Source organism: Microtus ochrogaster, chromosome 16, assembly GCF_000317375.1.
Source record: "Microtus ochrogaster isolate Prairie Vole_2 chromosome 16, MicOch1.0, whole genome shotgun sequence".
NCBI lineage: Eukaryota > Metazoa > Chordata > Mammalia > Rodentia > Cricetidae > Microtus > Microtus ochrogaster.
Window position 1 is genome coordinate 58,985,400 of NC_022018.1, and position 9,349 is coordinate 58,994,748.

General features: G+C 48.7%; 1 protein-coding gene across 3 annotated transcripts; it reads left to right on the plus strand.

Moving 5' to 3' along the window:
- The first annotated feature begins 2,631 nt into the window (after positions 1–2,631).
- Idnk (IDNK, gluconokinase) lies at positions 2,632–9,349 on the plus strand. 3 transcript variants are annotated; one of them, XM_005355283.3, is made up of 5 exons: positions 2,632–2,696; positions 6,384–6,414; positions 6,829–6,915; positions 8,045–8,088; positions 8,468–9,349. In XM_005355283.3, exons 1-5 carry the CDS (start codon positions 2,647–2,649, stop codon positions 8,814–8,816), a joined length of 561 nt encoding a protein of 186 aa, XP_005355340.1. In that variant the 5' UTR covers positions 2,632–2,646; the 3' UTR covers positions 8,817–9,349. The 3 variants fall into 3 exon arrangements, with proteins under 3 accessions (XP_005355340.1, XP_026638660.1, XP_026638659.1); XM_026782859.1 differs by having other exon boundaries at positions 2,668–2,696; positions 6,384–6,509; XM_026782858.1 differs by lacking the exon at positions 2,632–2,696 and adding an exon at positions 3,100–3,458.

Here is a 9,349-nt window from a genome sequence, read left to right on the forward strand (position 1 = left end):
AAAAAAAAAAAAAAAAAAAAATGAATGGCTTCTATGTGAATCTGGACAGTTGGGCAGATGCAAGAAAATCAGTAGCAGTCTCCTTCAGCAGTGTGGGGAAAAGGGGAGGATGCTGGGAACCAAGCTTGGGGAAGAAGACATAAGAAGTAACGATGAGTTCCAACACACTGGGATGGCAGGGGTAAAGGAATTTGCTGATGGTCTCGATGAGGGTGTAAGATAAAGCATGGTCAAGGCTAGCTCATGCGGTCAGACGACCACCCACGGGGAAAGCAGGTTCGTTGTCTAAAGTGTGGAAGGCTCAGAGAGGAGAGCAGCATACTTATGGATTTTGTTTTGTTAATATTAAGTCTCTAATTAGACAATCTAAGAGTTCAGTAAGCAAATGGATGTACAGAGATCAGGGATAAAGATCTAATTGCACATAGTACTTAAACACACAAGATAACATCACATAGCAAAAGCCTGTAATAGAGAAGCTGTCTCGAGACAAAGCCTGGGGTCATTCCAACATTTAGAACCTGACAAGAAGAAATGGAGGAAGGGGACTGCAGAGATGGCTCAGTGGTTAAGAGCAATGGCAGCTCTTTTTTTTAAAGATTTATTTATTTATTTATCTATCTATTTATTTATTATGTATACACTGTTCTGTCCATATGCATGTCTGCAGACCAGACCAGAAGAGGGCACCAGATTTCATTATGGATGATTATGAGCCACCATGTGGTTGCTGGGAATTGAACTCAGGACCTCTGGAAGAGCAGCCAGTGCTCTTAACCTCTGAGCCATCTCTCAGCCCGCAATGGCAGCTCTTCCAGAGGTTCTGAGTTCAGTTCCCAGCACCCACATAATGACTCACTGCTTCTATAATGGGATCTGATGCCCTCTTCTGGCATGCAGGTGTACCTGCGGCAGAGTACCATAGGCACATCAAAGAAATAAATATTAAAAGAAGAAATGGAGAAAGAATAGGAGGAGAAAAAGGGAAAGGGGGAAGAAGAAGAGGAGGAAGTAAAAACACACACGGGGCTACGGAAGAGCAGCAGTTGAGACAGAAGACACACTCGGAGAGAGTCATGACTTAGAAGTCAGTACGAGGCAGTGTCTCAAGAACAAAGGCTGGAAGTGTGACTGGAGAGATGGCTTGGCAGGTAAGAGCACTGCCTGCTCCTGCAGAAGCCCCAGGTTTGCTTCCCAGTATTAACGTAGCAGCTCATAGCCCTCTGACTCCAGATTTGCTGGATCCAGTGCCCTTGATGACCTCCACGAACACTGCATGCATGTGGTGCACCTGCAGACACGCAGGATAAACACTCACACACATAACCAAGATTGTTAGGGCGAAAACGACAGCAACAAATGTTAGTGGTGCCTTGGAGAAAATAGAAGGCTAATGCATTGTTTGGTGGGCATGTAAGTGGTACAGCCACTTTGTAAGACATTTTGATATTTTTTTTTTCCAAATCTAGAAGTATCCTAAGATCCGGCGCCCTCAGGGGCCAGGGAGATGGCTCAGAGGTGAAGGACACTGGCTGCTCTTCCAGAGGACCTGAGTTCCATTTCCAGCAACCACATGATGGCTCACAACCATCTGTAATGAGATCTGGTGCCTTCTTCTGCCATGCAGGCATACAGGCCAGCAGAACACTGTATGCATAATTAATAAAAAAAAAATCTGGCACCCCTTCTGGCCTCTGAGGGACCCAGGCACACAAGTGGGGAGCACACACTTAGACAACACACACACCACACCACACCGCTTTTAAGAAGAAGTTTGTTCGGAAGACTGATTTTTACCTCTGGGACTCAGTGAAGAAGCTTTGATCCTTGGGGACTCATTCATGTGTCTCCAGCACCTTCTGTTGTCCTTAGAGCGGCTCTGGCTGGCGGTCGCTCTGGGTGAACTCTCTAAGGGAGAGTTCGAAAGTCTTGCTTTCTCAGGAAGAAGTTCACGTGGATGGACGGCAGCTCACGTCCAACTCTCACGCGCACCTGATTTCATTGCCAACATTACTGAGAGCCGCAGCTCCCAGTTATTAGACATTAACACAGCCCTAGCCGGGAAGGACAGCCTCCTGGGTGGGGGTCTTTACTGAGCCTGCCTGGCTGCTTCCCTCTGGGAGAGTCAGCGAGGCACCGGTGTGCGCCGAGCATTGGCCCAGCTGGGCTTAGTGAGAACCCCCCCCTGCAGAGTTGGGGTTCTGTCACTTCCCGCACAAGACAACCACTGACGCAGATTCGCTGTTTGCACTGGTGGAAGGGGTCCAGTGGAACTGGCTTTCAGGAAAGTGGGGACAGAAGAGACCTGCGGCCAGAGAGTGAAATAGAGAGCGGGAGGGAGGGAATGGGGGGAGGGGAGGCAGAGAAGGAGGGGAAGCAGAGAGGGGAGAGAGAGAAAGAGATCTCCCTGGCTCTACGTCCTTGTCTTTCATTGTTGTCTTTGTTAGTAAAATGTTTCTGTCACTGTCCACGGGTCCCCAGTGGTCTTCTGGCTGCAGAGCACCAGCACCTGGAAATGCCAGCATCTGCCCTCTGGCTGCACCACCCAGCGGTCGGCACAGGAGCCAGCGGGGGCGTGGTCGGTGACGTCAGGCGCCGGGCGGGACCCGTCCCGGAAGCGGGTGCCGAGGACCGAAGAACTGGGAGATGGAGGCACCCGCGGTGCTGCTGGTGATGGGTGTGAGCGGCTCCGGGAAGTAGGTCGCGGAGGCCGCAGGCGGGCGGGAACTGGGAGGCGGTTGGGCGCCCTGAGCCCTGGGAGCCATGCCTTTGCCGCCCCTGCCGAAATCCCCTGCTCTCCTGCCTCGCTAGCCGCTCCCCAGGGTCACCCACGGTTGAAAGCCGAGGAATGAAGGTCGGGCGTAGGGAGGCTGCTGGAGTACAGAGCGGAAAGTTGTTATGGGAAAGACGCAGCCCGCCACAGCTTTTAGCTCCAGCCTTACAAACCTGGACCTCAGGCATCTTGCCGAGCAAGTGGGAGGGTGCAAAGTCCCAAACCAAGAGGTGAACCTTGTCCTGGGTCTGTAAAGCTCTATCCGGTTGGGCAGATGGTTCCCCTCCTGGGTGAGTTTCCGGATTTTCCTGAATAGACATTGAAAAGTGAAGATCACCCTGCAAGGTATCGTCTTCCTTGATCGTGTTCCTGTTCATATGGAACGTACCCAGGACTCTTCAAACTATGCAGTTTCTTCCCAGCCCGGTGCAGCCAGCTTAGACGTAAGCCAGAAGTAGGCATTTCGTTTGATAGACACCGCACTGCACCGATATAACCCAAAGACACCAAACTGCAACACGCAACTACAGGCAACAAAATAGATGTTAACTGGTGAACCAGGGGTTCGTAGTCACACGCTGGGGCGCCCTCTGACCTTCAGTCAAGGTGGGGCGACCCACTTCTGTGGGCCCCCACACCAGAGTCTTTTAAGGGTTACTGTGTCCTATCAGGAACTTTCCAAACGGTAAGGTAAAGTAGGTCTTTAAAATGAAAATTTAATTTTTTTTTTGCTTGTATGTGTTTGGGCCCGCACCTGCACACACACGAGTGCAGATGCCCGCAGACGCATCTTATCCTCTGCAGCTGGGCTCCAGGTCGGTCCTGGGAACTGATCTCAAGCGCTCTGCAAGAGCAGGATGCACTCTTAACCAGCGAGACATCTCTCCAGCCCCAGAAGGTAGCTTTAGGCTTCCAAAACTTTTATCCCCACAGCAGGCGTTCTAATTTATTAATTATTTAGCAGTATTTAATTTGAGCTAGGATTTTTGATATGCAACCGAGGCTGGCCTTTCAAAAGCAGCGATCTGCCTCAGTTTTCTAGGTGCTGAGATCACAGGCACAGTCCGCCATTCTCTGCTGTCAAGCCCTGCGTCCAGTCCCAGCAGCCACAAAACAGAATTCACTGAGCCTGAAAAATCCCTGCTGTTGTATAATTGGGAAACCCGTTCTCTCTGTTCATTGCCTCTTCCCCTTTAGAGACCCTTTCTCTCACGCCCAGAACAGCACCTATCCCATAATAAGCGCTGATTGTCCTTGTCATGGAGACTGGAAGGATGAGCCGGAGAACATCAGCGGTGGTTAATTTTAACATTAGCTGTTTTCCTTCATTTTACATTGTAGCAAAGCCATCTCAGCTTCTGCTAGAATAACCTTAAATCCGATTTCTTCAGTCCTTCCCGCTCCCCAACTGTCTTCTAAAGTGACTTTTAGCCCAACCTGCTGGGAGAGAGACATCTGGACACTGAAGTTGGGTTGTAAGCTTAAATCCAGTCATTGCTTATGAGCCCCATGCTGCACCTTGTTCCTGCCGTCGTCCATAGTCCCTTGTGCGTGAACGGGCATCCGGGTCCTCTAGTTTAGATCTGGATGGAGCAGACACGATGGATTTTTCCTTTCATAACTTAGCTCTTCTTTTAGACTAGAGTTGGTGGCTAATGTTTATTCATAGTTAATCTAGGTTGATTGTAAGTATAATTTTTTTTTTTCTGTGCAGAACTCTGGTTTGGCCAGGTGTGGTGGCACTTACCTTTAATCCCAGCACATCAGAGTGGTCTCATCTTTGTCTTTTGGGAACTACTAGGTGACACATTCAATAAAAAAGCTGGAAAGGTAGCTCGGTGGGTGCTTAAGAGGACTGGCTGCTCTTGTAGAAGACCTGGGTTCAATCCCTAGCACTCACATGGTGGCTCACGAGGGTCTGTAACCACGTTCCAGACTCTCTTCTGACCTCCATGGGCACTGCACACATGTGGTGCACTGTAGCATGAATCTAAATGGTCTTAATAGTAAAAACCTGGGGTCAGATATTAGGGGGTAAAGGCTGAAAGATCAGAGAAGCAGAGCAGCCAGCCAGTTCTTACCTCTTCTAAATCTTCAGACCAAATGGGATGTCCTGTCTCTACAAGTCCTCAGACTGGATCCTGAGCTCCTGCCTTCTATTCCTCTCTCTGCCCAGCCATATCCCTTCCTGTCTCCACCTCCTTAGTGCTGGGATTAAAGGTGTGAGCCACCACCACTTGGTTCTGTTTCTCTTTTAGACTACTTCAATCTCATTGTAGCCCAACCTTGAACTCATAGAGATCCATCTGCCTCTGTCTCTGGAGTGCTGGGATTAAAGGAGTGTGCCACTATTGCCTGCGCTCTGTGGCTAACTAGTGTGGCTAGCTCCACACTCTAATCGTCAGGCAGGCTTTATTTGTTAAAGCACAAACAATATCACCATGGTGCACTAACTTAAATGGAAACACAATATCACCACAGCACACTAACTTACATGAAAACACAATATCACCACAGCACACTAACTTACATGAAAACACAATATCACCACAGCACACTAACTTACATGAAAAAACAGTATCACCACAGCACACTAACTTACATGAAAACAAAATACTCCTATGCATAAAGTTCTTTTAATTGGCTGAAGAAACTAGAGGCGAATGGACACCTTGTGTGGTTCCGTTCCCCTGCACAAACTGAGGACTAGAGAAACCCAGTTAGCTATGGGGATAATCATTTAATGACAGAAAGAGGACTGGGGCCCCAGCTCTCCCTCGCATGCTCTGTGGGACACCCTGTCTTAACCATTGGCCTTGACCATTCTTGACCTTGTCTTTTAGGTCTGTCCTTTATGTGTATGGATTGTTGTTTTATTATTATTATTATTTTTTGCCTGCCTGTATGAGTACCACTTGGGTGCAGTGTACGAGGGAGCCAGAAGAGGGCACCAGATCCCCTGCAACTGGAGTTGTAGATGGTGATGAACTGCCATGTGGAGGTGGGAACTGAACCCAGGGCTGCTGGAAGAGCAGCCAGTGCTCTCTCTAACTGATGAGCCACCTCTCCAGCCCCTTCTGTGTATCTAGTAAACTAGCAATGCTTTGATGCATTTATAGGCCCCCAAACGTTACACAGTGCTGCAGGAGATTAAATTTTATTAGACTCCCCGCTCACTCGGTGTATCAAATACACTTCAGGACAGACCCCGAATAGTTGGCCAACACAAAACAAAATAGTATTTTTTTTAAATAAATAAATTAAAAAACTGCCTTGGCCTGTTGATAGGCAGAGGAGAACTAGGCAGGGAGAACTATACTGAAACCTAGAAGAAAGAAGGCGGAGTCAGGAGAAACCACGTGGCTCCGCCAGAGACAGACTCTGGACAGAATCTTGCTGGTTAGCCATAGCCACGTGGACACACACAGATTGATGGAGATGGGTCCATTTAAAATTTAAGAGTTAGCCAGAAATACGCTTAAGCTATTGGCCAAACAGTATTGTAAATAATACAGTTTCTACGTGGTTATTTCGGGGCTGAGCAGCCAGGAACAAACATGCGGCCTCCTACCACAGGGCAGAAATGGAGACGTCTCTGTTCTTTCCACAGATCTACCGTGGGCACACTGCTGGCCTCCAAGGTAACGTATTGTGCTCTTGTCCACTGCTTCCTCCCTTTCTCATGACCTATGGTTTGATGCCTTTGCATGGCAATCCAGGTTTCTTCTTGATAATGGTAAGTGAGAGGGGCAGCCTCAGACCAGTGATTCTTCTTCCCTCCTTCCTTCCTTCAAGATTTATTTAATTTTATGTATATGGGTGCTCTATCTGCATGTACACCTGCACACCAGAAGAGGGCATCCAATCTCACTACAGATGGTTGCGAGCCACCATGCAGTTGCTGGGAACTGGAAGAGCAGCCAGTGCTTGTAACCTCTGAGCCATCTCTCCAGCCCCCAGACCAGTGATTTCTATACCTCCCTGTCAGTACGCTCCTGGTGACTGTCCCATGGGCCTTGCTGATGCTATATATACTTTTTCCTTCCTTCCTAAAGCTGGGATGGAAATTCTATGATGCTGATGATTACCACTCTGAAGAGAATCGGATGAAGATGGGGAGAGGGGTACCGCTGAGCGACCAGGTAACGTTGGCTATGGGCGTCCAGGATCTCTGTATCATGCCTCCTTCTTTATTAGCCCGGAGCCTGGACTTTCCCATGGACTCAGCACCAGGAATGAGCTACCTTCTGCCCTATCTCGTGCACAGCCAGCCACAGTTTGTTGCAGGATTTTAATCTCTAATCCCCGATTGGGCTCCGTTTCAGCACCCACATGGCAGCTCACAGCTGCCTGTATGTAACTCCAGTTCCAGGGGATTCCCCTGCCCTCTTCTAGCTCCTGTGGGCACTGCATGCCCTGAGCACGCTTATATACATACAGGCAAAATACTCACATAAAACAAAATCATACTTGAAGAAATATATCCAAAAGTTAAAATTAAAAAGCCTAATAAGGGGCTGGAGAGATGGCTCAGTGGTTAAGAGCACTGACTTCTCTTCCAGAGGACCCGGGTTCAATTCCCAGCACCCACATGACAGCTCACAACTGTCTGAAGATCCAGTTGCAGGGGATCTGATACCTTCACACCAATGCACATAAAATAAAGTTAAATAAGCAAAAAATTATTTTAAAAAAGCTTAATAATACCATCATCTTGTCCATTCCCATCAGTGCTTGAATGTGGTAGGAAACCCTGGCTAACCAAGGCACTACAAGAGACAAGTTGAAAGACCAAGTTCAAGTGGTACATTAAGAAGTTAACTCAGTGGGGCAGTGGTGGCACACACCTTTAATCCCAGCACTTCAGAGGCAGAGGCAGGAGGATCTCTGAGTTCAAGGCCAGCCTGCTCTACAGAGCAGGCTACAGAGAAACCCTGTTGGGGTGGTCAACTCAAGCAAGGGCTGGGGTAGAAAGCTGCAGCTGTGCCTAGCTGCAGGTTCTGATCAGGTGTACCGGGAGGATATATTAGCTATGGTAAGAGGGTGTGTGACCATCACAGCCAGGGGAGACAGTCACACAGCAGGGAGGCTGCAGGAGGTTTAAAGGATGTACCTTAAGGGGACTTACACTACTATGAAAGAGCCATTGACACCAGAGCCTGGCCATGCCCAGTTCCCACAACCACTAAGGTCTTTCTGGAACTAACATTTGCAATGATGGTACTATTGTTTCTTACCTGGGAAAGCTTCTAATTCTTGTTCTAATTTCAGGACAGGATTCCATGGCTTTGCAGCTTGCACGACATATTAGTAAGGTAAGAAATCATCTGGCCCTGGTATAATCCAGTGAGTTAAAATATCACTTCTGAAATTACAACTGGCTGCACCCATCAGGGTAGAGCCAAAGACGTGGGTAAACCAGGTCCTCAGTCAGCTCTGCCCTCCGAACAGCTCGGAAGGGGCCATTTAACAAGGAACTGAGGATGCCTGGAACCCAAGATCATTAAGATCACTGGTGAAACCTCCACTTAAGGCTGAGCGCACTCAGGGCTCCATTTCCAAGTAACACTTTGCATTGGCAGAGGCTACTCCGCCACCTAGAATTGACACAAAGTACCCCCATTCTGCAGCCCTCATCTCTTTTTTTTCCCTCTGGGTGTGGGGTGCATCTTATTCCTTATATTTTGGAAACAGAGATGTGGCCTTGGGACAGCATGTCATTCTAGCCTGTTCAGCCCTGAAGAGAAAGTACAGAGACATCTTGATACAGGGAAGAAGGGATGGGCCCCTGAAAAGCGACGGGTCCGCAGAGGAAAGGCTGGCCGGCCAACAGCTCTTGGTGGTCTATCTCAGCGGCTCGTTTGAGATCATTTCCAGACGCCTGTCCCAACGAAAAGGACATTTTATGCCGCCCGAGTTACTGCAGTCCCAGTTCAGCATTCTGGAGCCTCCATCAGCTCCTGAACACTTCATCCAGGTCAGCGTGGACCAAAGTCTCTCGGAGATCGCCGATGCCGTTCTGGAAGCTCTGCCAATGAAGTAATCATTCCACACCTGCGGGGTAGGCGCGCTCTAGTTCAAGGTCCTCCTCGCCAGTGTATTCTAAGTTCCTAATTGAGAGCAAACTGCGGTACGTGGAGAGCAGTTTGCCTGTATGGACTCGGTGTGCAGGTGTCCCGCAGGTGTCCCGCAGGTGTGCCAGGAGGAGGGGAAAGGATGGTAAAAGTTAAGCTTAAACTTAAATCGTGTATAATGGAACCAGATGGTCAGTGGAAATTGTGCAATCAATGCTAGAAATCACTCCCGTTTGAAAGAACAATGCCTTGTGCTTGTGTCTGCACAAATGGATGAAATATGCTACCCTGGAGGCCCGCTGGAATTGGTCTCAGCAATAGAAACCTGAATCAAAGCAGCCACTGACTGCAGGCATTTCACACCATACTGCTGTTGGTTTTCAAACAGGGTGTCGCTGTGTAACAGCTCTAGCTGTCCTGGAATTCACTCTGTAGAGCATCCTGAAGCCCAGAGATCCGCCTGCTTCTGCCTCCCCAGTGCTGGGATTAAAGGTGTGCATTA

Coding starts and splice junctions, on each gene's coding strand:
- Idnk (XM_026782858.1), top strand. CDS start 3,316: ATGTTAACTGGTGAACCAGGGGTTCGTAGTCACACGCTGGGGCGCCCT. Junction 6,415..6,828: donor GCACACTGCTGGCCTCCAAG/GTAACGTATTGT, acceptor TCCTTCCTAAAG/CTGGGATGGAAATTCTATGA. Junction 6,916..8,044: donor GGGTACCGCTGAGCGACCAG/GTAACGTTGGCT, acceptor TTCTAATTTCAG/GACAGGATTCCATGGCTTTG.